The 27,934-nt window shown below is 46.4% G+C and overlaps 1 protein-coding gene across 2 annotated transcripts in view; it reads right to left on the reverse strand.

The window, feature by feature from the left end:
• Positions 1 to 7,172: 7,172 nt before the first annotated feature.
• RHNO1 (RAD9-HUS1-RAD1 interacting nuclear orphan 1) overlaps positions 7,173 to 27,934 on the reverse strand; it is a 75,465-nt gene continuing 54,703 nt past the window's right edge. Inside the window, exon 3 of one of the 2 annotated variants that reach the window (XM_086952813.1) lies at positions 7,173 to 9,948. In XM_086952813.1, coding sequence (XP_086808939.1) covers positions 9,196 to 9,948 — 753 coding nt within the window. In that variant the 3' untranslated portion in view covers positions 7,173 to 9,195. The remainder of the gene's footprint in view (positions 9,949 to 27,934) is intronic. The other variant, XM_086952814.1, reaches the window with a different exon arrangement.

A 27,934-nucleotide genomic window follows, 5' to 3' on the forward strand; every position in this document is an offset into this window, starting at 1 on the left:
AAAGTTTCTAATATGTAAAAAAACAATATCTTGCGCAAGTCGTCACTTGAATGCACATTTCCACTAGTCAGAGAAGGAATGCCAATTCTTATCTATTAGTTTCTCTGCCAAAAATGCTGTTTGGCAGACGCTGGATATTTCCCACACTCCTCTGCAGATGAATATGGTGAGAAGTTATTGGATTCTTGCAACCAATTGCTATGAATCTTCCCAAATTTACCTTCAATTTATCAACTTTTGCTGCATTGTTTGCATCAGCTACTCGTAACCCATCCTTTTTTAGCATTCGCTTCTTTCTCAGTCTGTTTACAATTTACGTTTTTTAGTTTATTTCCCCTCGTGCTCGTGTTAATGGAGGACAATAGAGGTTGCGTGTATGAATATGTGTCATATGATTCCTTATTCCCCCAATGAGCTGTTTAAATTATCAAAATCATTCTGGAATTTCCGGTAATTTTGTAGATTACTACGCACATCTCATAGTCCTTCAAATAGAATGGTACCCTTGTCCCTCCTCCATTAATTGAAAAAGCAACTGATGACGTTCTGGTTAATTATATATTTTCTTTCTTGGGCTCCTAATACATGTACCAGTAAATCAGGTAAGGAGGTCAGCGATAGAAACAGGGAAAACATTAAACTCAAGAATGATGGCTACCATTAGTGCTCAGAATCATCACAGTAGCGTCAATAATATTGAAGGGCTGGAAGGAGGCAAATCGGGAGCCTACTGGCCATTTTAATCCAAATTGTACCCCGGACCATAGTTTATTCAAGGAACTTGCTACGACATTCTGCACAGGTGAAAGTGAGCTTCCCTTCGGAGTGCCCCCTCATTCCCTTGCCACCACTCGTTGCTTGTATTCAGTTCTGAAAGGGTGCAGGGATAGCCTTATTAAAGTGAATTCTTGCTTCTGAAAAAAAAGATACATTATTTCCCTTGTAGCCATCAACTGAGTAGCAAGTCCATCAACCCATTATCACGCAAAAAGCCTTCTGGAGAACAGTCTGAGGCTTAATATTGTATGTTCAATATGGTTATTAGCTACTGAGCTATCTTTTCTTCTAGCTTCTTCACAGCCCCTTTGTACCTATGGGTCAAAACGTTATGATACCATGATCACTGCGCTATTATCACAGACGTCCTCTTTCTCACAGGGGTCATGGGTTTTCATGTTGTGTCACGTTTGAGTCGAGTCATAATTAATCAATCAGAATACTTGTACAGCGCGCTACTTACCCGTGAGGGTCTCAAGGCGCAGGGGGGGGGGGGCTGCTACTGTTTGAAGAGCCAGGTCTTGAGGAGTCTTCTGAATGAGAGTAGGCCTTGGGTCTGTCGCATGCGGGTAGGGAGGCTGTTCCAGGTCTTTGCAGCAAGATAGGAGAAGGATCTGCTGCCGGAGGTAGTACATTGGATGCAGGGGACAGCAGCGAGGGAGAGGCTGGCGGGTGGGGGTGTGGAAGCTGAGTCTGCTGTTCAGGTAGGCTGGTCCGGCGGTGGAGTGCTTTGTGTGCGTGTGTAAGGAGCTTGAAGGTGATCCTCTTGTCGACGCGGAGCCAGTGTAGGTTTCTCAGGTGGGGTGTGATGTGGTTGCGGCGGGGGACATTGACGATCAATCGGGCAGAGGCGTTTTAGTTGGCATAGATGTTTGGCTGGGATTCCGGCGTTGAGTGCGTTGCCGTAGTCCAGTCTGCTGCTGACGAGGGCATGTGGAACCGTTCTTCTTGTTTCAGTCGGAATCCACTTGTAGATCCTGCGGAGGGTGTTGTAGCAGGAGGAGGTGACGGCGTTGACCTGTTTCGACATGAGGGAGGAGTCGAGGATGAAGCCTAGGTTGCGTGCATGGTCGGTGGGTGTTGGTGCTGTTCACATTGTGGTCGTCCATCAAGAGGTGTCCCAGGCTGAGGGGGTAAGTTCAAGGCGGAGGACCTCCGTCTTGTCCGAGTTCAGCTTTAGCCGGCTGCTCCTCATCCAGTTGGCCACGGCCTTCATTCCGTCGTGGAGGTTGGTTTTGGCAGTGAGTGGGTCCTTGGTGAGGGAGAGGATGAGTTGGGTGCCGTCGGCGTAGGAGATGATGTTGAGGTTGTGGTGGCGGGCCAGTTGTGCGAGGGGGGCCATGTCTATGTTGAACAGCGTCCGGCTGAGGGATGAGCCCTGGGGTGACGCCGCAGAGGACGTTGGTGGCTTCGGATCAGAAGGGTGGGAGGCGGACTCTCTGGGTTCTGCCTGAGAGGAACAACGTGGTCCGGTACAGGGCATTCTCTTGGATTCCGGATTCTAGGAGGCGTGTTTTTAGAGTGTGATGGCATACCGTGTCGAAGGAGGCTGATAGGTCCAGGAAGATGTGGGCTGATGCTGTTATGCCATTGTCTAGTTAGCGCCTGATGTCTGTTGCTGAGGGCTGTCTCAGTGCTGTTGTTGCATCTGAATCCGGATTGGGATGGGTCTAAGATGTTGTTGTCTTCCAGGTGGCGGGTCAATTGCATGTTGACGATTTTCTCGACGAACTTTGCCTAGAACGGGAGCAGGGAGATGGGCCGGAAGTTCTTGAGGTCCGCTTTGGGATTCTTGAGGAGGACAGTGATTTCGGTGTGCTTCCAGCTTTCCAGGAATGTCGCTGTTTCGAAGGAGATGTTGATGACCTTGCATACTTGGGTTGCAATGGTTGCGTCTGCTTTGTTGAATACGTGGTGTGGGCAAGGGTCCGACGGAGATCCTGAGTGGATGGAGTTCATGACCTTGCATGTCTCGTCGTCATTGACGTTGGCCCACGAGGTCAGGTGGTTGGCGCTGGTGGTGTTCGCAGGGCGGTTTCTACCATTAGGCAGGACTAGGCAAAAGGAGGGGGGTGGCAAAATAACCTAGAAACCGCCCTGCGTGAGGTGCATAAGAGGGCTGAGGTCACTGTCATTAAGCCCCTCTCTCAAGGTGTAGGGATTCCGAGCACTGCCTAGGGAGTGTACATGTGAGGCGCAGTAAGGGGCTCACCAATTACGCCACTATCAGAACGCAGGGACCCTCGGACAGGCCAGGGCGGCAAAGTGCTTGGCAGAGGTCTTCTTCCGGTCGTGCTCCTCGCGCAGGCGCTCAGCCTGGGGTCCCTCTTTTGTCTAAGATATTCGCATTCATTGTTAAAAGGCGCCGGTAAGAAATGTGTCAGAAATCCGGCGGCAAAAGTGGGTCGGTGGCCGGGAGAGGTACCATACATCAGGCTCGGCACAGACAGGGATGAAAGAGCTCTGCGCCACCCTCAATCTGCGCGGCATCAATAATTCAGTGCACCAAGAAGATTATACCAGTGAATCAGGAGTGAGGAGCCAGGCGCTTGCTAATGGTGTTTTCTGGTTTCGTAGCGCTGTTAATGATGTTAATAACATGCTACTAATTCCCAAATGGTTTTAGCAAGTAAGTGCTTATCCACACTTTGGCCATGTACTGTAGTTTATGCATTAGGTGGCGATTGTTTGTGCTATGATTAAAGTAAATTAACTTTTATAGCGTGGTTTTAGGTAGCACCCAAAATTACCAACTGTGGAATTTCCACGTATAATGTGATGGAGCAATAGTGTTTTAAGGCACCTACAGAATGATGAGAAGCAATAGATACACATAAAAACATGGTAATTGCTATAACAATTATTAAATAACATTTTATGGTACTTTTATCATAATATTAATTACAAAGGAATGCAAAAAGTGTAAAAACAAGTTTTGTTAATTCATTTAAGAAACAGTGTAATAACACTATCGAAATATGTTTATCACATCCCCAGTACTAAGTAAACTATTACCTTTATTGTAAAAATAGTGTAAAAAAGGGAAATTAAATCTTTTTTTATTGTAAATTATTTTCTAACAAAAATATCTATGTATTTTATTATGGCGAGAGTTATAATAATAACAATGTGAAAGTACGTTTGATTGTAGGAACTTTAACACAAAACCAATGACAAAAGTGAGTGATACTTTTATTGGCATTCTACTAAACAGGCGAAAAGAAAATGGGAAGGCAGGATTTTTGTAAGAGCCACAACAAAGTGAAATTCCACTTTCATTTAAAGGAGCAGAAGATATTCACTGTCGGTTTCTTGATAGTAGGCATAGTGTGTAAATAAATATAATATTCACTGATGCATATACAGCCTGAATTATTAGTAATAATATTAATTAATTATTCATGCTCGGCTTGAAAACATTTCTTCTTCCCAAGTTGAATATTGAAATTAAATTTTACTGCATTAATCTATTTGCCAATTGCATCTTACAGTCGGTGAATTCATAGCTCAAACAGATAGACCTTTAGAAAGTGCCTCATGAAACCCAAGTTCAGGCTCTGAATACTAGGTTCCCATGCACTAGTGCGCTGACTGACGCTCTTCTTTCTGGTGACTTGATCAAGCAAAGACTATATCATGTGATGTCAAAGAACGCTGCTACCCCCACCCACCCAACCATCCCCATCCGGTCCTTTTGCCACCCGCAAACAAAAAAAATAGTTATTTTCATATAGCGTTTACAGTTTCCAAAGGCTGCAAATAACAGGTTTCATAATTGCTCTATTTACCTACCTCGGCAGGATGGAAGACGGAGTGTGCTTAGCAAGGATTACGAACTTGTAGCTGATGAGTGAAAGGGAGGGGGCGGCATTTTTCAATTCTCGCCTAGGGCAGCAAAACACCTAGTGTTCGCAGGGGAGGTGGCGACTGGCGTGGTAGGGGCGGTCGTGGTGTTGAAGCTGTCGTGGATGCCAGCGATCTTGCAGTGGAAGAAGATGGCTAATGAGTCGCACAGTTCTTGTGAGGGCGGGATGTCGTTGGTGTTGGTGCTGGGGTTGTAGAGTTCCTTTACGATGTTGAAGAGCTCTTTGCTGTCATGTGTGTTGTTGTCCAGGTGGTTTTTGAAGGAGGTTCTCTTTGCTAGTCTGATGAGGTGGTGATGTCTGCGTGTGGCGTCCTTGTGGGCAGCGTAGTTATCCGGTGTGCGTTCGTGGAGCCATGTCTTCTCCAGTTTTCAGCATGCACGTTTGGAGGTCTGGAGCTCGTCGGTGAACCAGGTGGCTCTTTTGCTGGTGTGGTTGTTAGATGGTTTCTTGAGCGGGGCGAGGGTGTTGGCGCATTCTTCGATACACTATCTGAGGTTGGGGGCTGCGGCGTCTGGGTTGGTGGGGGGGGGCGTTCTGGGTGAGGGTGGTGACTTTGCTCCAGCAGCGGCGAGGTAGCTTTTGGGTGCGGTGGTGTGTGGTTGGTTTCTTGAAGGTGAAATGGATGCAGCGGTGGTCGGACCAGTGGAGTTAGGTGTTCTTTCCACTCTCCAAATTTCATGAGAATTGTGCATAGCAATAAAAAAAAAAAATCACTTGAGCACGTCACTAAGAAATGGTTTAGTTTTACAATTTAGTTTAATTCTAAGATGTATATCTTTTTCATTCATTTTATATAGTTCAAGAAAATTAGAACTTTTCACTACTTAAAAGCCAAATGTAAAATGGATACAATAGTTCAGTGGTATGATCGTTGGTAATTTAAGTCAAAAAGGAATCCCTGGTCTACAGGTGCTTTTCTCCACAACGAGGAAACGAGGTAGACGCGCGCATCGAAAGGAACTCTGAACATATTCGGTTCACTGTAACACAGAAACAAGACGCCATACCTCGTTTGGAGAATTTTAATTCAGTACAAGAAGATAGCTACTGGAACAAAGATCAGAAGAGTACACAGGAAAAGATAAGGGGAAAATAGAAAACCGTATAGTTCCTAGGCAGGTTGCTCCAAGGTTAACTATAGAATCACAAGACCAAAGAGAAGAGTGTGACAGGAACATCGGCCTGCTCTACACAGTTCTCTCTCTGCCAACTTTGACCGGATTAAGAAAAGGGAGATTCATAAAACAGGAAGTCAACACCCTGATTGAAACAAAAATCCCCTAGGATTACAATCAATTCCTGAGCAGGAAAAAGAGGGAACTAAGCATTGCCACCCTTTCTTTTTAAAGGAAATTTATAAACAATGACCCCATGAATTTTGCTGTCCTGAAGAAGGTGTTACTATATCAATGAAATAACACCGAAACGCGTTGACGCATGGATAAATAGAAGCCAATAAAAACCCAACGAGATAGCAGATATACCACAATTTTGGATACTGTAATTTCTAACTACTCTAAAATCATATGAGGTTATTGGGTCAGGAAAATACGGTAGTAGGAATTTTTTGTGCCAACAGGTTTGGAGGGGTTGTCAATTGTGATTTATTATGTACTTGGAAACTGTGGAAGTTTAGTAGCAACAATTTTGTGGTTTTTATATGATTTCGTTTTTTAACATTGTATATTTTGTGTAATAGTGTGATTAATTGGTTCAAATGTGATAATATCATGTATGTTTTTTAATGCCCTTCAGAAAGTGATCTGAATTTTAAATGAAAAAACACAAATTAATCAAATACAAAGACTGTAAACATCATATTTTCGTGTTGGTTTGATACATATTTAAAAATTGTGTTGCTATTAAGATTTGGGTGTATGAAAGATAAGAGTGTGGAGAAAAGCATATGTAGTCCAGGGATTCCTTTTAGACTTAAATTGTCAACAGTACCCTGTTCCCTGGAACTTAGTGGGATCTTCTCTTTTGTGAAAACAGTATGATCGTTGGTAACCAAAGTATGCAACCAGGCTATAGAGCTAAAATACAGATCCCTGGTGCACATTAACTACGCAGAAAGCACTACTATGTAAATGCTTGCATTTTAACTATTTGTTACCTATAAACAGCATGTGATGCTCACATTTTGCCTTCTTGACCTCAAGGAAACGCTTGTTACCATTCAAAAAAAACTCTCAAAATATTTTCAAATGCAAATGTGTCATCCTCCCCCCAATGTGCTGACCTGGCAAAACTAAGAGGCCCTTATGCTGCTCGATGAATTTATAAGTGACAGAGAGATCCCCATACATTAAACAATTGGAGGTGAATTGCCTCCAAGTGGAAGTGTTTAGGCCCACAAGACCCAGGGGGACAGGTACAGTGGTCAAGGTTGCAGGATTCAAGTGACCAGGTAGTGGAAACTTAATCCAATCATTTTAATGGTTTGATTCAGTCATCACAAGATAACCCGAGAAAAGAGACGAATGTCCTGAGAAGTGTGAGACTAAAACAGACAAAGGAACTCAGAACCCTGATACATATGAAGAATCTATAATGTTATGTAACACAGAAGCAGACCCATGGATTTGCACATAAGTGTACTCATGGACTAGAAATGGTCCAATGAACACGCAAAAAATTAAACATAGTCTGTCTTAACCACCAGCACAGCCAGACAATAACACTGCACATATTCATGATTTAGAACACTGCTAAATATCAATGTTTCATTTTGTTACAAACAACATGCATGGTGATATTTACCATGAAACAACATTATACAGTGATCCCTTACACACTATATTTCGAATTTTCTAACTCTACAAAGAGAAGAATCATTTGTAAAATAATTGAAACATCCACACATCTCTTTGGATTCATGGTGGCCTTTCCCATTCTGTTGTTCTATATGTGGAACTATACAGTTCACGTAGTTCACAAATTACTAATAGCCACCAGGACTACACTGCCCCACCAACCAGTGTTTGCTTTGAAGGTCAACAGCATTTTCACCAAATGATATAACACAGGTCAAATCTACTGACAGGAATGGCAAGGATGGGGGAGAATAGTTGGGCTTACATTATTCATTGGACTATTGAAGAATAATACACACAAGGTACGCAAACTATGATTAACCAGCACAAAAACATCAACTTTTTTAAACCTTCCAGAGGCCTCCTCCTTTAGAACGTCTACTAAGATATTCCTTTAAACCATGTACAAAAGGGAAAAAACATTGAATAGATGACTGCCCTGTACTATGCTATTACCATATGATCTCAAAGTGCTACAGGGCTAATTGGCAGATTATTACTTAATAAATCAATACCGATAAAGACACATTTACATTGAACTGTAGAAGAACAAGAGTCTGTTGCACACAAGTGTCAAATTAACTCATCTGTGCACTACCCACCACCAGGGTAGGCTCCAAATGGAACCATGTAGTGGGATGAGGTGATCAGCAGACGTAGAGGTTTATCAGATTTTTTAATGTTTACTTTTCTGATTAAACGTTCTCGCGTTTAATAAATAAAACGGAGTGTGGTGTTCTAGAAAGATGTAAAACACCATGGATTGCATCACCTGGTACGAAAGACCGTTTTTTAGGCCTTAAAAAGAAATGTAAGGTCTCCCTCCTATTTTTCCCCGTTTCATGGATGTGCATGTAAGTGAAAATTGTTAAAAAACGAAACAAAAAAAGCAGTCCTTGTACGAGTCAGTGACATGCACAAGAGTTATGTAAACAACTTAGAACAAGAAGCATTCAAGAATCCTTTCAAAACAGACAACCGCCCAGTTTCAGGCTTAAGCAGCAACCAAGTTCCAGTTCATTAAAGGGTGGTCATTGAGTAAAACTGAAATAAATCACTTTTAAACAACCACGTACATTTTGAAAAAATAGATATTCCTAGAAAAATAGATACAAAAAATGCCCGATTCTTGCCAGCATAGAGATTTCAGTTTAAAAGCTGCCTGTGTTTTGTCAGTCCACACTGCAGTCTCCCAACATATTCCTTCAAGATGTTTTCCAGATGTGTTTTCGCTCTCAGCACCAGCCCTGCTCCTAACGGGGACTATGATGGCAACCATAAGAAGCCAGAAAGCGGATGCAATCTCCTTCCTCAATAGCGACTGAGTCTCCATTTTCCCCCTCAAGGAGCCAACATTGTAGTGCTCAATCAGCTGTCACCGACACACATGCAGGCTACTTACCTATGGCAAACAAATCAGGAAGTGGAGCATTCTGCACCGAAATGACCAGCAATACGGCCAAGCCTGTCTCGGATATATGCCACTCAGTAAAAATGTACGTCTGAGATCAAACACCGCCTTTCAGAATAACAGTAGACCCAAATCACTTGATAAAGCATACCAAATGTGTTCCGTCTGCTAACAAAACACAGTTAACAAGCCCCAACCCTGGCAATATTATATTTTGCAAACAAAATTCATTATGCCTTTATTCATTCTGTAAAGAAAATTCATTGTGTTTTATGAACATTATAAAAGATGCCTGCAGATTGTTTTTTTGTCTCAGACACAGCAGTTAATTTGAAGGCAGACTTGTCAACGGCCCTCTTTTCACCAGTATTTCACTGCTCTTGAGTTTCCCTCTCTCTTTTAGGTACTTCATGAGCTCACGGCGCCTCCTCCAGGTTATCCTCAAGCCGTACTCGTGCTCTGGAGTGTCCTGAACAAGCACGGGAAGTGACGTCCGCCCTTCCGGAGTTCCACAGGAACTGTCCAAATCATCAGTCTCACAACGCAGCGTCATCGCTCTTCTTGAAAGTTCTGTCGGACTTCCTCCCTCGATGGTGTGCTTTGGTGGGAGCAACACCCTGCGTATCTGTACGCTACTACGTCTCAGCACGGGAGTAGGTTCTGGTGTATCTACTTCGGGTGGGCTGAGCGTATCCGCAGAAAAGCCGTTATCATTGTCGATTTCAAGAAGCGATGGAAGGGTAGCGGCTTGTACCAAATGATTTCTTTGCCTTGTTTTTGTGACAAGTGAAGAGTCATTCCCGCGAGCGGCGTTACATGTTTCTAGTTCCCTGCTGCGCCTTAAAGGCCTCAGATCTAAAAGAGAGTCCGTCGGGTCGGGTGGAATACCTGAAATGTCCTTAAAGTCTAACGGGGGAAACTTGCAGACACTCTGCTTTCGACATGCTTTACTTGCATTCAGCAAAGTCTGATTAGTTTTCCGTGTTCGGCCCGGCGCATCTAAAGTGCTGTTTGTAACATGCCTCCGTCGACGCCCCGGGAAATGCAAGTCGACTGTATGATCAAACTGTGGAGACACCTGAGGGTAAACAAGAGAAAAAAAACATGTAAGAGGTTAAACGTCGTCATTAGTGGCGTTTGTATGCTAGAAAAAAAAAACATCGAGTTAACTGAGTAGAGCTTAAAACCAACCCAGACAAATTCAACATGCATAATAGTTGCTGTACGAGAGAACCAAGGGACAGTTGCACAGCTTTCAAAATATAGATTGCTTGTAGGGATGGAAGCCTGCTGAGGTCACCTGACCATGGCTGTAATTGCCTTTGAAGAAATAAAACAAGCATTTGCAATGCAATAGGTCTCGCATTAGGAAAGTTTGAGCTGTTGGTCTTGTAAATGACAAATATTTTATTTATGTGTTGGTTTTGAAAATAACGAAATTAATAGCTTTGTCGTTTACAATGCCAATACTTTTAACTTTTGCAAAAGTGACATCTATAGCATTTGTAATGCAACATGCTTTGTATTTACGTGAATTAGATGTATTGATATTACAAATAACAATGGCTTTTATTTTTTTTAAATAATTAATACTTAAATAAAATGTATTGTAATTTATAATGGCAATAGCTTAAACTTCAGTAAATAAAAGTTATTGTAATTTATAATGGCAATAGCTTAAACTTCGGTAAATAACTTCTGTGAAGATTATGTTCAGTGAATTTTATTGTGGCGAAAATCCAAGAACAGAAATGAAATATTAACATATTTTGGCGACATTTGTAATAAAGCTTGACACATTGAGAGAACATTTGATCAAGTTCTTGTTGAATAGTTGCACACATTGATGCTGTGGTGGCGCAGAGTGATGCTGTTGCGATCAGTGATTCTGTAGTACCGCATAGTGATGTTGTGGTGCCCCCGAGTGAGGCTGTGGTGGTGCAATAGATAGAGTGAGGGCAATACATAGATAGATAGAGTGAGGGCAATAGAGTGAGGGCGACAGATAGATAGATAGAGTGAGGGCGACTGATAATAGAGTGAGGGCGATAGGGTGAGGGCGACAGATAGATAGATAGAGTGAGGGCGACAGATAGATAGAGTGAGGGCGACAGATAGATAGAGTGAGGGCGACAGATAGATAGAGTGAGGGCGACAGATAGATGTGTGTGGTTGTGTGTGTGTGTGTGTGTGGCTGTGTGTGTGGCTGTGTGTGTGGGTGTGTGGTTGTGGGTGTGTGGTTGTGGGTGTGTGTGGGTGTGGGTGTGTGTGTGTGTGGGTGGTTGTGTGTGGTGTGTGTGTGGGTGGTTGTGTGTGGTGTGTGTGTGGTTGTGTGTGTGTGGTTGTGTGTGTGTGAGGTTGTATGTGGTTTGGTGTGATTATGTGTGTGTGTGGTTTGGTGTGATTATGTGTGTGTGTGGTTGTGTGTGCGGTGTAGTTGTGTGTTCATGTAGTTGTGTGTGCGTGGTTGTGTGTGTGTGTGTGCGCGTGGTTGTGTGTGTGTGCGTGGTTGTGTGTGTGCGTGGTTGTGTGTGTGTGCGTGGTTGTGTGTGTGTGCGTGGTTGTATATGTGTGCGTGGTTGTATATGTGTGCGTGGTTGTATATGTGTGTGCTTGTATGTATGTGTGTGTGTGTGCAGTTAGAGAAGGATGCATGTGGAAGAGAGCAGATCAGCACAGCAGAAGAGAACAGGGAGTTATAGAAAGAGGTGGGTGGAAGAGAGCAGCAGATCAGCACGGGAGAAGAAAACGGAGTTGGAGAAGGGGCGGGGTGGAAGAGAGCAGCAGATCAGCATGGGAGAAAAGAACAGGGAGTTAAAGAAGGAGGTGGGTGGAAGAGAACAGCAGATCGGCACAGGAGAAGAGAAGAGAATAGGGAGTTAGAGAAGGAGGCAGGGTGGAAGAGAGCAGCAGATCAGCACGGGAGAAGAGAACAGGGAGTTACAGGAGGTGGGTGGAAGAGAGGGAAGGCGATAGAGTGAGTGAGGGCGGTAGGGTGGTAGAGTGAGGGCGGCAGAGTGGTAGAGTGAGGGCAGTGAGTGGGCGGCAGAGTGGTAGAGTGAGGGCAGTGAGTGAGGGCAGTAGAGTGGTAGAGTGAGGGCAGTGAGTGAGGGCGGTAGAGTGAGGGTGGTAGAGTAAGGGCGGTAGAGTGGTAGAGTGAGGGTGGTAGAGTGGTAGAGTGAGGGCGGTAGAGGGAGGGCGGTAGAGTGAAGGCGTGAGGACGGTAGAGTGAAGGTGGTAGAGTGAGGGAGTGAGGGCGTGAGGGCGGTAGAGTGAGGGCGGTAGAGTGAGGGCGGTAGAGTGAGGGCGGTAGAGTGAGGGCGGTAGAGTGAGGGCGGTAGAGTGAGGGCAGTAGAGTGAGGGCAGTAGAGTGAGGGCAGTAGAGTGAGGGCAGTAGAGTGAGGGCGCGAGGGCAGTAGAGTGAGGGCAGTAGAGTGGTACAGTGAAAGCAGTAAAGTGAGGGCGTGTGGGTGTCAGAGTGAGGGTGGTAGAGTGAGAGCGGTAGAGTGAGTGCGAGCATCAGAACAAACTCGAATTGCAAAAAAGAACTGGTGGTTGCCGAATAATCAGCGGTGGTTTTGCTGCCCTTCTATGGACACTGGAGGTGGGGGTTTGTGGTGGGCATATACCTTCTACAAATCAAAATATGTTGGCGGGAGCAGGGTGCATTTGGCGTTTCTGAAGGCAAAGGGATGTGGGGATGACACGATCTGTAATGTACGACTGTCTGTGAGCATTATACAAATCTATCCACATAAATACATAAAATTATATTTGTGTGGGGCTTGGAAAAGAGAAATTACACTAAAGTGCCTGATGCGCAGCACTTTGAGCTGAAAAATAAGTGAATCCGCTCCAGATTCAAAGCAACCCGGCTTCTACCAAAAAGTATAATATTGCAAGATAAAAAAATGGAACGAGGAATCCTGTCTTAGGTACAGTTGTTGAATATCGTCTAAATGAGGCGCGAATATTTGAAGATATGTTCTTCTCGGCGTTGTGTGACTATCTTTAAGTTTCTTTTTTAACTTTCACGACAGCTCCGGGGTCTTCCCCACCTGTCATACAAAAGGTTTGTCTTCTTGTTATTATAAATATGATTTATCGTATTCCTTCGTCCCTTCAGTTCACTGCAGCAGCCTGTTGGATTTGCTGCTCGCTTGCCAGTCACCCAGCACACACTCTGCTCTTCAGGCGAGCTGCAGTTGTAAATATGTAACTACAAACTGCAAGGGGCGCCCATAAAAATTCTAAGGAATACTCATTTAGGGCATCAAACCCCCCCTCTTTGGTGCTGGCACTCGGAGACAGGCTGGCTGGGAGGCCGGCGTGTGAAGGGCAGGCTGCCGCTGCTTGAAGGTGTTCGAGGCCAGACAGATCCTTATCTGATGCTTATCCGAACATCATAGCGACCGGCCGCTTTGAGTCCATTTGCCACCCACCATCCACTTCACGCGCTCCTCGTGGCTCATTGTACAGAGGAACCCGAACAGTGTTTGACTCTAGTAAGCTGCCTTTGGTAAAACACCTCAGTTTCAGGTAAGACAAACACTTAACAGTGTGGATAATAAACATCTCGCTCAAAGTAGGGAGTCTATAAAAATGTTTTTTAAAAACTTGTAATAATCTCACTCTGTGTGGATGGATATTAAATCGCTACAATGCCATTTCCCAGCTGATTTTAATGGGAATAAATTTCCAGACTTTTATGGGCACTTTAACAAAGTCCTCATTGAATGGACTTTTTGTTTTAAACAGTTTTAGAGAGGAAAATGTCAAGTGATCTTCCCTGGTGTCTGCAGGTGTTTTAAAAGGGAAGTTCGGCACTTGCTACGGTTTCATGCCGCATTAGTATATAAAACAAGGGAACCCGTAACGGTTGCGAAGGACCTCGGGTAATAATGAATTTTAGGGCTAACAAAGGTCCTAAGCTTGAAGCTACTTGAACAAATAATAAGCACAGGCTTTGAATAAGAACTGTGTGTATTTTGCCTCCAGTGTCCAGCCGGACAAGGAAGTGTTTATTTCAAAGAATTTAGTGGATATATACAATTTTTAAAGTGGAACACATCAAACTTTAATAACTGGGCACAAGCCTGTACCAAGTCAAGGAAAAAGACAATACATGGGGGAGAAAGAAGAGTAGCAGGCAAACAAGTTGGAGGAAGAGGTGGCTTACAATACAATGAAATCTTAAGTAAGCTCTAACCAACAGTAACTGCAACACATATTACAAAATGAAAAAGGGAGCAGTACTGTACAAACAGTCGATGAACGTTTCGATCCCGGTCTCCAAAATTAAGTTGGGATCATCTTCAGGACTACAATTAAAAGCTTTGCCTGATTGTATTTATACAAGCCAGAGCACTAGGTTGTAGTGCGGTCACGGCGTTGGAGGGAGTATGGAGTACAACAAGTGTCACTCTAGGGCGCCCGGCGTTTAGGCGTGGGCATCGTCACGAGTCTATTCGGAAACCATAATATTGTGTTTACTTCTGGATACTTGTGGGATAACCATCACAGTAAATACTGGCGGCTTTTATGGCAGCGCGTTCGATGGTGCGAGCCCGTTTAAGGCGATCCACAATGTGATCGCTGTGGGACCTTATGAAAACAATATTCTCTCTGATGAATTAGTACATGCTCCAGTAGTACCTCACGGAGACTGAGGATCTGTGGTTTCACCAGACTGTAGACTGGTCACAGAGTTTGGGCCAGAAATAATGGAAGATTTTTCTCTTTCCAGTGACACAGGTTTGTAATCTCCGAGCCTAGATACACTGAGCTACCTCTGCAAACTCAAATAGAAGCAGAGGCTAAAAGCTGGAACTTTGCACTTGTTGTTCTTGGTTATCGCTCAGCTATTAGTCATGGGTGGCTTCCTAACAGCTAGACTAGTATCACTGCATTGCAAAATTTAAAACATGAGCCAGCAGGGGCGCTGTTTAAACCCCCTGGCCTTGTATTCCACTCACCAGACGCCCCTGCAGGAACTCTCCGTGCTGGACATTTGTTTCATGGGATAGGGCTAGTGTTTCTGTAATTTGCTGTTGTCAACTTAAGTACTGGTAGTGTTGAGAGGCAGAACATTTTCGCACTTTGTGTGCATTTATTGTTTTAGCTTCCTTGTATTGTTGGTTTTAAGATTTTCTTAAATGCCAAAGCAGAAATGTGAGTTTTGATGGAAGAAGTTTATTTTCATCTGCAAAGGTGAAAATGAACTGAGTTCGGGGGAGATTATCAAGCACTACTCTCTAGGATCCTTCACTTTTATGCTGGTTGGTCTATGGAAGTTGTCCTATTCATCCCCAGGTCTAGACACCTGTTTATATACGAGCTTTGCAGTCAGGTAGGTCTTCTGTGTTCTGAGATTGTACTAAGATCTTTATTGAATCTTCTATTGTTGAGGCAGGGTATGAAACCACTTTCATCCACATAAGATTATGGGTTTTACACTGATCTATTGGACGCAGTTACTAATGTAGACTGGAAAGTCAGTGTGGCACTAAGAGCGTCAGATTTTCGAGCTGTGAGAAAGTGGCTCTATATATACTGGAATAAGGTACAGTGCGTATAGAGTCCACAAAACCCAGAGGTATAACAGAGGTTAAAGCCAGGTGTGGCCTTACTCTCTAAAGTAGTAGCTTGGTCGAGCAGCAAGGCAGTACCAGAAGACAGAGTAAAGCATTTGTTGTACAGTCAGCAAAAGGTTTCACATACTCAAAGACTGAACTCCAGGCCAATTATTTTTATATCAAAGATATAGTTGTTTTATTCTTAGAACCAACAGGTATCAAAATATACGGTTCTCAATATGAGAGGTCTCAGATGAGTACTTTGCAGAAAGGCAATAAACTTTGTAAACACCATAGGTACAGGGGTTGCAGTAGGCAACAATTCTACACACAATTTAGCATTAAGCTCAATAGGTTTATCTGTATAAACACAGTTGATTACTTTGTAGATTACTTTGGTAGTTCCAGGACTGGATCCATCAGTACCTGGATGGATCAGAATTGTCTAAAGTTAAATTCTGACACGACTGAGGTCATGTTAATTGGTGAGCTGACCCAGTCTTGGTCCCCAGTTTGGTGGCCTGCGGAGTTAGGAACCCCTCCATCACCAGTATCCAAAGTTAGGAATCTGGGGGTTCTATTCGACAACAAGCTAGCTTTTGTCAGCCATGCCAACACAGTGGTCTCAGCCTCCTTTTTTACCCTAAGAATGGTAAAGAAATTGCTTCCATTTCTTCCCCCAAATGCAGGCAAGACCCTAATGTCCACTTTGGTATTGTCTAAGGTGGACTATTGCAATGGCCTACTGTTGAACGCGCAGGAGCAAGTTTTGAACAAATTACAGCTTGTTCAAAATGCTGCTGCAAGGATTCTAACCGGCACACCGAAGTATTCATCTATTTCTCCCATCATTCGTCAACTACATTGATTGCCGGTTAGAAGCTGTACGAAGTTTAAGGCCTTGTGTATCACATATAAGGCATTGAACAACATTGGACCAGAATTTTTTAAAAAGGCCATTTGTGTTTACACGCCTAGTCGAACATTACGTTCATCTGCAGCCCAACAGCGTCAAATCCCACGCACAAAAAAAGCCACATGAGGAGACAAACGCTTTGTGGTTGCCGCTTCTAAACTGTGGAACCTGCTCCCTCCCTACATCAAACTTAGCCCATCACTGCTAACATTCCGAAAGCATCTTAAAACCTGGCTTTTTAATCAGTAAACTCCCAATAGGAACCCCTTTGCAATCTGTAAGCTCTAGCGCCGAGACACCGGAAGGTGCGCTATAGAAATTTTATAAATAAAATAAATAGATTCAGTCCTGGGGTCTAAACCGAAAACAATTTAGTAAAAACGTTTTAGTTATTGCAGTGATTTTTCAGGAATATAAAAGCTATTTAAAAAGTTCACACTTAGAAACTTTTCAACAGAAATCTGTCAATGTTATCCAATGGGAGAAACTTCAGGTTACTTTTGTAATCCAGTGCTGGGCTCCTAGGTCCAGCACTGGAGTCTCAACTTAAAACCGGTAAGTAATTACGTTTCAGTATTTCCTATGATTTTTAAAGAATATTTCAAGTTTTCAAAAGTAGACACTTAGAAGAAATTTCCTAGAAAAGCAGACAATGGATTCCTATGGAGAAAGTACAGGTTAAGGGTAAGCCCGGTTCGGATTACTTTTGTGGTTCAATACTGGGCTACAAGGTACAGTACTGGCTTCTTTCCTGATCACAGGAGAGTACTTCAGAATTCGTTCCTTGGCTGATTAGATAGGAATATTTTAAGTTTTCAAAAGTAGGTACGTAGAAGATTTTGAGTCAAACCAGTCAATGTTATCTAATGGTAGGTAAGTGAGTTACCGGTTTCTAGATGAGTACTCGGCTTGTGAAGTTAAGGTTCTGGGCATAGACTCAGGGGTCCCCAAGGGTCAGGTAGGCACAGTTGGTTCACCCTCAGCGGCACAGGGGCGGCCACAGAGTAAGTCAGGCCCAATGTTATCCAATGGGGGGAAGGGGGCCTCCGGTTGGTGGCTGCTGGCTAGCAGGTCACGCGGCTGTGGGAGCGGGACTCCTGGTCACTTGCTCAGTGCAAATGGGGAAGTAGGATAGGGCAAAGGTGCCACGGCCAGCGGCACTCAGGCGGCTGGGTGCAGGGTGCTTTTGAGGCGTCGGGCGCTCAATGTTATTCAATGGGAAAGGTAACAAACGAATAAAGGCTGCAGGCTCGGGGACGGAGACTCCTCAGGGGCGACCACCACATCAAGAGGTAAGTTGGGATCTTGGTGCACAGGTAGGTACCCCAAAGGAAGGCACAGGCGGCTGTAGGGCGCCAGGTGCATGGGTTTCTTTAGGTGTCCGTGAAAGTTTACCCTCAGCTGGTCGCGGTTGGAGGGGCCCCTGGTTCTGAGTCTGTAGGCGTCATCTGGTTCGTCGATGAGGGTCTTTGGGCACTAGACTTCGGTTCCCAGTCACCGGGGGGTGGACGTCCTCGAGGTCTTGGATCCCTTTGGCACGGGCCGGGCTCGGCGGGTGCAGAGTGGGCTGGTCCGCAGCTTCCTGCCTGGCACCAGGGGTGTTGTTACAGCAGAGCCTCTGCTGATGGGAGTCCCAGTCTTCAAGAGGGTCAAGGCAGGCTGGTCCTCCGGGTGTCCCAAGGTGCTGTCCGCTGGAGTCGCCGGGGCTTGGGCAGGAGCAGGTTCCAGGATCGACAGGCCGGTAGGGCTGGGGCCAAGTCAGTTGTGGTAGTCCTGTTAGCAGCTGCACGGAGTGTCTTCTTCCTCTTGATCTTCTTTCTTCCTTTCGTATCGGGATCTGAGGAAGGAAGGTTCAGGGTGCCCCTAAATACTAAATTTAGGGGCGTTACAGGTAGGGCAAGGGCAGGGACCAATAGGTCCCTGTCCTGGGGTGGGTACACCCTCTAGCCTGCTCCTCTCCTGTGGGAGGGGGACAGGAGCCTAGCTGTGATTGGGCAGGGCTCCCCATCTTCAAGATGGCTGGAGCCCGGGGTCGTGCTTCACTTCGCCTCCCCCACCTGAGGGGTGGGGTTGGCACAGGCTGGCACCCCCCCCCCCCTTCCTGACATAGGTTTTCCCGCCAGAGTGGGATTAGAACTGGTGGGGGCCAGTTGCTGAGTACAGCAAATGGTCTGGAGAAGCTCACAGAGGCGGCATGCCTTTGAAGCTTCCCCCTGCCCATCCTGGGGGAGGGGACCTAGCACCTCGCCCATGATGTGCATTGTTGCAGGCCCAGGAGAGCGGCCCTCAGCCCAGACGTGGATTGTAGGTTAGGTTTTCATGGGGCATCTCTAAGAGGCCCTCTGGTGCATTTTACATTAAATCCCACACTGGCATCAATGCGGGTTTAATGTGCTGAGAAGTTTGGTACCAAACTTGTCAGTCTTCAGTGTAGCCATTATGGTGCTGTGGAGTTCGTAAGGACAACCTCCCAGCACCATAAACTCTTAATGGCATCACTGCACTTACAGTGCCCAGGAATGGCCCTGTATACTGTAGGGGCGCAGGGCTCATGCACCTGTGCCAACACCTCTGGCATAGGGCACCCAGCTAGAGGGGTGACTGAAGTATACCAGGGCAGTGGGTTCTATGGGCATGGCACACAGGGATGATGCCATGTCGACTCTTTGTTTAGTTCTGCACTTAGACACTTAGCCTGCAAAGGCAGGGTGTGGGTGTCAAGGTACAGGGCCCCAGAGGGTGGCACAATAAGTGCTGCAGACCTCAGGGGTCTTCTCTGGTCACCATGTACCATTTACTAGGGGCTGACAGGTGGCCAGAGATGCCAATTAGGTTTTAGTCTCAACACAGTTTTAGGGAAGGAACACAGGCCCTGGGTACCTGGTTGGCAGGAGCCCAGGGCACACTCAGTCAATGCACATCAGCCGTTCAGAAAAAAGTGGGGGCATACCAATGTAAGAAAGATGACACTTTCTTACCAGAGCCCATGCTTAACACCATCAACGCTTATGGTTTTCCCCTCCTGCGCTGAAGAATGTGTAAATCCCATTATTCATGACGAGCTCAGCTCGTCATGAGTGTACGAGAGGTGTACCTCATGACGAGCTGAGCTCGTCATGAGCGTCGAAGGGGTTAATCTCTTCCTGGTTACAGTGATCATTCAGATGTGCATCAGTGCTCACCTATGGGTTGTGTAGTATGATCAATTGCTTCTCGATTCTAGGTAGTTTATTTTTACTAAATCCAGGTTTTTGGTACAGGGTGAGAGAAGCATCTCCCTCTAAAAGTACCAGCTGTAGGGAAGTTGAGCAGGCTTTTGTCCTATCACTCTCAAAAAGCAGGCTTTTGTCATATCACTCTCAAACAGGACAGTTGACTTAGGTAAAATCTATTCATCTGGGTTTTAGAAACTGCTCTCTATCTAGGGTTCCTTGAGTTATGAGACAAGGTAGGTCTAAATTATGTGGCAAGAAAAGGCAACTTATTCGGTGTAATGCGGCACATTTTGTGTTCGTATTACTAAGTTATTTTTAACATTTTTACACATGGTAATATTGTCTGGCTAAAGATTGCTAGCACTACTTTAACACCCAAACACGTCAACAAGCAATTGAAAGATGTTTAGTCAATCTTTGCAATGAGTTATCCATTACGCAGGAACACGTCGCCACGTTTCTGTTTATGATCCTTTTGAGCTAGACATTTTGTTGTTGTTAAAATCTGCAGATAATGCAGCACGACAGATTATGTGTCAAATATTGCACATTAATAATGTGAAAGATGCTGTGGCTGCTGAATCACATAATTCCAGTGGCCCCGTCTATAACCTTTATGAGGCAGTGTCATCCTGCTTCTTTGTGAATTTCTGGCTACTCTGCAGTACCACTGTTTTTCCAGAGCTCAGAGAGGCTCACACTGCATCTGCTAGGTGCAATGCAACACTCTACTTATCACTTGAGGAGTAGGAACTAGCAGATTTGTTCGGCATCAGGTTCAGAACCAATGGTGCCGGAGGCCCTTCTTAAATTTGAACTTGCTTAACATTGATGGTGAAGAAGATATGGTGTTTGGGGGCATGGAGTCAAGTTATTTCACCTATTGTAGTACTTGAAAGTAGAACGGAGCCAATACCTTTTTCAGCAACATTACCTAGGCGGGTATCCAGGCCCCATTGAGTTTTTCTTAAAATGCTAGTTCTCCGCCCTGTAAACCTTGTCAGTTCATTATGTACCCATCGGCCTTTAGTACTCTTCAAGGTTCATTTAGGTTAAGCTACTGATCACCTGGCCAACAATTCACAGATTTTACTATTCAGGTATTTTTCTGGTTTGTATTGCCATCTTAGGTATTTTGCTACACACTGGAGTACAAGCAAAAGCCACCACCAGGAATCAAAGACTTGTTTGCCGATTGGAATAGCCTGGTAGCTCTTTCCCTCTGAATAATTTTGATGCATTCTTCCATACCCAGGTTTAGTTCTTACACATAGCCTTAATTATCCTAGCAGGTGGCAGAATTACTCACTACGTCTTCTCTTGCCCATGTCTGTCATGAAACCCTTTATGGACCCCACAAATGATGGCCACTGAAGCCCCTTGAAGAGAGCATTGCTAAGCCTGATGAAAATGTTTTTTTAGCTGCCAATATCTTTTATTATCATAGTTCCTGTGCATTCGTAGAGGGTCATGTGAGGTTAGTCCTTTTGAAATAAGCATTGAGAAACTTTAGCTTCACAGTCGAAGCCCCAGTATAAAATGCTCCCGAGCACTGTTCTTGCAAATAGAGATCCAGGCTTTGTTGCATGGCTTTGTTGCATGGTTTTGCAGAGCTAGATGTTTTATTTTGGTAATCTTGGAAAACAGCACATAATGGCAAATGCACGATTGCTCGAAATCTGTCAGTGTAAGTTAAGAGCATCCCCCAGCAAGAGAAAAGTACTAAGGATATGAAATATAACCCGCGGGAGATGTTCTAAATAAATCTTGCAGGTTCATATTTGAAGGTAATGAGGTTGCAGGGTAAATGCTTTTAACCCTGAAACAACACACTGTTCCCTTGATCGATGTTTGTTTGTGTTAAAAGTATTGTCTAGGGTACCAGAAGTGAAGGATAATGCACCAGAAGACAGTTTTTTTTAACTCTATATTCGCAACTGTACAGTAGTGTCACCGTCCTATCATTTGTTCTTATTACACAGTACAGTCTTTTTCTCATTTTCTTTCCAACCAAACAAGGCGGTTATGTACAATTCCAGCGTGTTATAGATGTCATAAGTAAAGAAATACAGGAGTACAGCACATCATATTCTTCCCCAATCTACATTTCCATGAGGGCGCTTGCACGTTCATTGGTACATTACACAGTATCACCTCAACAAGTTTAGTAATCAACAAACTAAAGGATCCTACCCCCTCTCCACAACACCCACCCTATCCCCGTACGTCTCCTGCTCATATTTAGTCCAGAATGCAACACTCTGTCATAATGAATCAGACTGTCATAGCATATATTTAATTTCACAGAAACCACACCTGTGCGCCAACGGGCTTTAGTTCACCGATATTGCACGCGTCTGCAGACCCTGTACCATTCTTCCATTCACACACCCTCTATCTGCGATGTTGTCATTTCGATCTCCTCTAGTTCTAGCAGCATAACCTCCCAATCCTGCGCTATGGGATGCTTCCTTTACCCCCTCCCCTCCTCCAGTCTCAGTACTGCGCTCTCTGCCCTGCCCCATTTCAGCATTTCGGACTCCCATATAGATACTGTAGGCGGTCTGGGTGACTTCCACCTCATCGTAATGACCCTTATCGCTAATAGCAGGGCCATATCTAGGAACTTTAATTTAGCTTTTTGTTTTATAGATCTTTTACGGGACCCCACCAAACAATATAACGCATCCTCCGGGACCGGAAGGGCGGTTACTGTACTCAGGTGCGGACATGACCACAACATATGGAGAAAGCCAGCCTCATCCGCTTTACACCGTGGACAGCAGTGGGGGGAGTTGGGAAACATTCTGTGTAATCTCGGTGGGGTGAGGTACGCTCTATGTAGCACCATGACCTGTATGAATTTAAATTTAACGTTCCTCGACACCCTCCTGGGATGCTCAAGAACCATCTGCCAAGCCTGATCTGTCATCACCTCTCCCGTGTCCTGTGTACATGTGTCTCTAAGTGTAATGAGTGGGATTGCAGCGTGTTCCCTGATCCCCAGGTATAGCCATCGTACTAGGTGGCCCCCCCGTTCCCACGTGGTATATCAAGTGGACCAGTTCATGTCTCGTGGGTTGAAGCCTCTGTGGAGCCCAGGTGCGTCGTATGCAGTGGGACACCGCAGCATGTAGCCGGTACAGTCGCTGGGGAGCACCCGTGACCAGCAGGAAGGAGTCATGATCCATCAGGATGTCGTCCCCGAAGGCACCTACATCCTCCACCCCAGCCTCTGCCCAAGGTCGTAATCTATACTGTGTAAGTCTGCCCTGCGTTGATGAGATACCTAACAGGGGAATATTCTCCGCAAAGGGCACTGTGTTTGAAGTGTATGCCAGCACCTTCCTCCAGCACAATAGGGCCGTGCTCAAAAAGGGGTGGCAATCCGGGGGGAGCCAGATGCACCAGAAGACTGTTCTTCTCTCTTAGCACAAATGAAGCCTCCAACCTGCTGAGGTGAGGCAACCGGTTACATTATTTTCATTTTGACACATATTCAGTGGCTATTATTGGGTGGTTTCAAGTACAAGGAAGACATATATCCTCCTACACTTAATACAACAAGCAGTGGCATAGCCAATAGGTCTCGCCATTGGGACCTTATAAGTATTTAGTTATGCAGCACAATATCCTTACTGCAAAAACATTAACTGTTGCATGGCTAGGAGGAGGAGCTGCGGCGGCGACCAAAATGGCCGCTTAGGGACTCGGCTCCGCCGACCCCTCTCGCCTGCCCGGCTATCCTGTGCAATATCCTGAGCCCCGGGCAGACCCTCTTGAAAGGGAGCTAAAGCGATGCCCACGGGAGGTCTAACGAGCTGCCTCCGAGCTTAAACGGCAGAGAAAAGCAGTCGCAAAGATAGCGGCCTACCTCGCGTGGTGGAGTGGCCGCCTCTCAGTGCGACAACATCGGCCGCCGGGTGGGGTCGACCCGGCCGTGAGTCTTGCTGTGGCTGACCTGAGGTGAGCGGCAGGCCCCCACCGCGGAGGAAGGTTGACTGGACAGGGGGAGGGGGTTGGCACGAGGGTGAGGATATGAGGCTGCCCAGCCCCCGGGATCTGACTCATATTATTACTTTTGAGAGCCCCGGTTGATTGGGACTTGGGGGCTGCTCAGTGAGCGCTGAGATTGCGTCAATAGCTTGCTGTCACGTATGGAAGGGGGCAGCGTCTTCCTTCTGGAGCTCGAATATATCTGACCCCGCCAGCCGCATTACATACGGTACCCGAGTGACCCAGACGCTGCGGCCTCGCCTTGGGACACCGACTGGAGGCATTGCTTTTGAGGGCATGGATCTCGAGGCCCTCGGTGGGTAGGACTGTTGCCGAGGGTGGTGAGGAGTGCGCTGGTGTGGCGGCTGCTTTCCTTGACTGGTCTCCTCAGTGGGGGCCGCTGCGGCGGTACTGTCTCTGTTGGGGATCTCCGTGCCCACTCGGAGTGAGCTACGCAGAACCCTCGGGCAAGCGGCCGTGGAGAAGAGGTGAGGTGCTGTCTTATGAATTGGGTGAAGAATCGCCCGGAAGACATTTTAGGCAGTCGGCTGTTCAGCGGGGTCTGACCCGGTGGAGAGTAGGGTGTGGCACCACATTGCTGCACGTCCCATGCCTGTGGAGAGGAAACTGAGGAGGGGGGACGCCCCAGAATAATAGCACAAACCCCTGGGTGTAGTACAATCTGAAGTAAGCAACCTGATGTGTTGACTGGATCCGGCCTGGCGAGTTGAATATGCTGCATCTGGAGTCGTCCTTTTGTTTGTTTTATAATCTGATAAGGGGGTGCACACGACCTTCACGAGAGTGGAGGAGAAGGTGCACACTATATCAAACGGTAATATGGAGGCAAGAGCAGACTTGGATAAATCCCGGTGCAAGGCCGCTAGAGGCTCCAGAAATATACAGTCCAACAAATTGGACCGTTACACTCTACCTAAAGGGTCCCCGTTGGATCCGAAGAAAGGCCCTGCGGGGTGGGGTGGGGTGGGGTGGAGGTGCGGAGGGCGTTCTTACTGGCGGAGAGCTGACGCTGGCGGATCTTATGGCGGCCATCACCGGGGTCCAGACTTCCTTGGGCCAGATAATGGAAGTCTTACACAATAAGCTTGATACCGTCACAATTGAGATGGGGTTAATAAGAGCGGACCTGCGGTCTTTCCGTTTGCCCTCCTCTGTTTACTACTTTTAGTTAATGTTAGATTAGATTAAGGGCGACAGGTACACTGCTAGTTGGGGATTGCGTTATGTACATGCAGGGGTGCAGGGTGGAGGGCTCAGTTTTGTGAGTTGGATTGGTTTTTGGTTTGATTATTGTTTTTTTTCTTCTTTTTGCATCAGGTGACAGTATCCTATTTCGATGTGGTGGTGTGGGTGTTAGAATTGGGGGTCTCTGGTTGGCGCAAGTATTCACTTGTGACAAGGAGGGACCCTCTCCTCTAAGTCAGGGTGAAGGATGACCCCTTAGAATTACCCTTGCTCACCCTCTAGGTGCGTGGCGTGAGCAGCCAAGGCTATTCTCCAGGAGTTTCTGAGTTAAGCATTTGCAGTCACACACACAGTAAATATACCAATCCCCCCCACAAATGGACACCAGGCTGTACTTATGTAAAAATACGGTTCCTTTATATAAAAACATATCGGAGCAGTTAAGACTTCTCACAAGACCAATATAACGATTTTTTAGTAGGCCACAAGATTGTAAATAGACAAGCGTTTCTTAGTTACAGTTTAACAGGTTTCCTTTTTAGGTCAGTTTACTTAAAAAATGGTTCTCTTAGTTCTTTAGAAACAGCTCTTAGTCCCTGGAGACCTCTCTGGGGGTTCACGGGACGCTTCCTAGCGCTTCACGCGCTTTCCCGGGTAACTTGTGCTCGACCCTACCGCGACCCACGCATCTAGCGTGAGTAGCGTACTCGGCGGTCCGTCTACTTCGAAGAGATACGAGACGTACAGTGAGGCAGTTCAGATGCGGCGCGTACAGTTTCTACGGTGAGATACGGGACGCCCAAGTACTTGCAATCAGGACCGCACAATCACTTGCTGGCAATGCGACATGCACTCACTTACTGGCAATGCGACGCGCACCGGCGCTGCTCTCTCGTTCAAGTACGGGGAAATAAAACGTGGCGGGCCCCAAGCCCGGTGAAGATGTCTTGGCACGATTCAGGTTATCCGGGGAAGCAGAGACAGCCCGCACTCCTTCAGTGCGCGGCAGGGGGAGCCTTCGGACTCTCAGTGGCAGCGGCTCTTGTGAGGCAGGTGCGGCCCAGCTCCTCCAGTACGGTCCGTACTGAGGGCGCTTCAGGGGGCAGCACGGCCTTTTTCCAGGTCAGATGGCGAAGCGGGGCGGTCGGGTACGCTGGAGAAGTACGGCGCCTGCCCGGGGCATAGATCACACTCGGTAAGGAAATTCCAGCGGGAGGGGCGAGCTCCAGTGACAGGCAGGCAACAGGGGAGCAGGCGGCCCGGTCCACGGGGAAGAGAGCGACTCTGCACGAGCGGGGCTCACAGGACACGGGCGGCCAGGCTCCTGGGTGTCAGCCCTAGGAGGGGGCGAAGGGGCACAATGTCTCAGCTCCAGCAGGAGAGAGCACACGGATTAGATGAGAACGAGCGAAGGCACCAAGAACCCACTACTCCTGGGGTTCAGGTCAGGGGGCAAGCTCAAGCAAGCCCTTGGAGAAAGTTTTTAGCACAAATCAGCAAAGTCTTTTCCTCTCCTTCCTCAGCAAGGCAAGCAGCAGGCCAGTCCTTCCAGCGTCGTCTTCTCCTAGTTGGGCAGAGGTTCTTTGTGGGAAACAGGATTCTGATTTACAAGGAGCAGGGCTCCTACTTTTATACAGCATTTTCTTTGTTCTTGCAGGCCAGGGGGGCCTCTGCATGACTTCTTTCAGTCTCTGAGCACTTTGTTGGGTGTACTCTGGTCTCTTCTTTCAGTTTGAGGGGCAGGCACATCAGACGCTCCACAGGAGGTGGAGCCAGCATTGTGTGGACAGGGGCAGCCAGGAGTACCTTGTTGACAGTGCTTCTCCCTTCCTGGGCCAGGTGTCGGGCTGAGTCATCAGTCGCTCCCCAGGGGGCGGAGCCAGCATTGTGGTGGCAGAGCACAGCCCTATTCAGAGTCCAGGGGCACTCCCACCTAGGTGTAATCCTTGCATTCACCACCTGTCATCCCCCAGCCCTGTCACTCACATAACCCAGACAGCAGATACACATCCTAGCAGAGGCGGGCTGAAATAGTTAGGCAAGCAAATGCTAACTTTCTAAAAGTAGCATTTGCAAACACAGGATATTAAAATAAACTTTACTAAAAGAAGTATTTTATTATTCTGAGTTCAGGCATACTAAACTTGACTTTCTACCATGTTCCCTGAGCCTGCTGGGATTATAGGGTGTAATAATTCCAGCAGATCATCTTGGCTTAAGAGAACAGGTAGCCTTACAATAGTGAAAAACGAATTTGGCTGTAATTCACTATTAGGAAATGCCACACACATCAGGGCTTGTCCTACCTTACACTTACAATGCACCCTGCCCTAGGGACTACCATAGGGGTGACTAATATGAAGCAAAGGGAAGGTTTTGAGGCTAGCAAGTGTGTGCACTTGCCCAGCTAGCATGACAGTACCAGACTGCACGCAGGTTCTGCAATGGCAGACCCTAGACACATTTTAAAAGGCTGCTTCTGTGGGTTGCGCAACCAGCGCTGCATGCCCGCTACCAGTATTGGCATTTACAAGCCCTGGCACTCCTGGTGCACTTTACTGGGGACTGACAGTAAATCCAATGAACCAATCATGAACATCAATCACAGTTAAACTTTACAGTGGGAGCACTGGCACTGCGGCACGGATTGGCCGTGGCGCAGTGCCCTGAGCAGCGGACACCAGCAAAAACATTTGAGGCACATCAGCAAAAAGTGGAAGGGAAACTCACGCCAAGGTGCCAGGTCTAACAGTGGGGTACATGTCGGGTGTTAATCAGGGATTGGGGGTGAAAGTGTTGAGCTGGAATGTCAATGGGCTGGGTGACAAGATCAAACGTGGGATGGTGAATCAGCTAATTAGGAGATACTCCCCGGAGGTGGCGTTGTTACAGGAGACCCACCTGGTTGGAAATCAATGTATGGCACTACACAGAGGTGGATATAAACTAGTAGCGCATGCTGGGTTTACGTCTGGTTCTAGGGGGGTTGGTATTCTGCTTAAAAACACTTGCCCGTTTGAGCTACAGGCTACATGGTCGGACCAGAGGGGCAGATATGTAGGTGTTTCGGGGCAGCTAGGGGGTAGGACAGTTACCTTCTTATTTATATATGTGCCGCCGGGCCTTCAGACTGACACCTTTAAAGACTTGACATCT

This window comes from Lissotriton vulgaris, chromosome 1_2, assembly GCF_964263255.1.
Source record: "Lissotriton vulgaris chromosome 1_2, aLisVul1.2, whole genome shotgun sequence".
NCBI classification, from domain to species: domain Eukaryota; kingdom Metazoa; phylum Chordata; class Amphibia; order Caudata; family Salamandridae; genus Lissotriton; species Lissotriton vulgaris.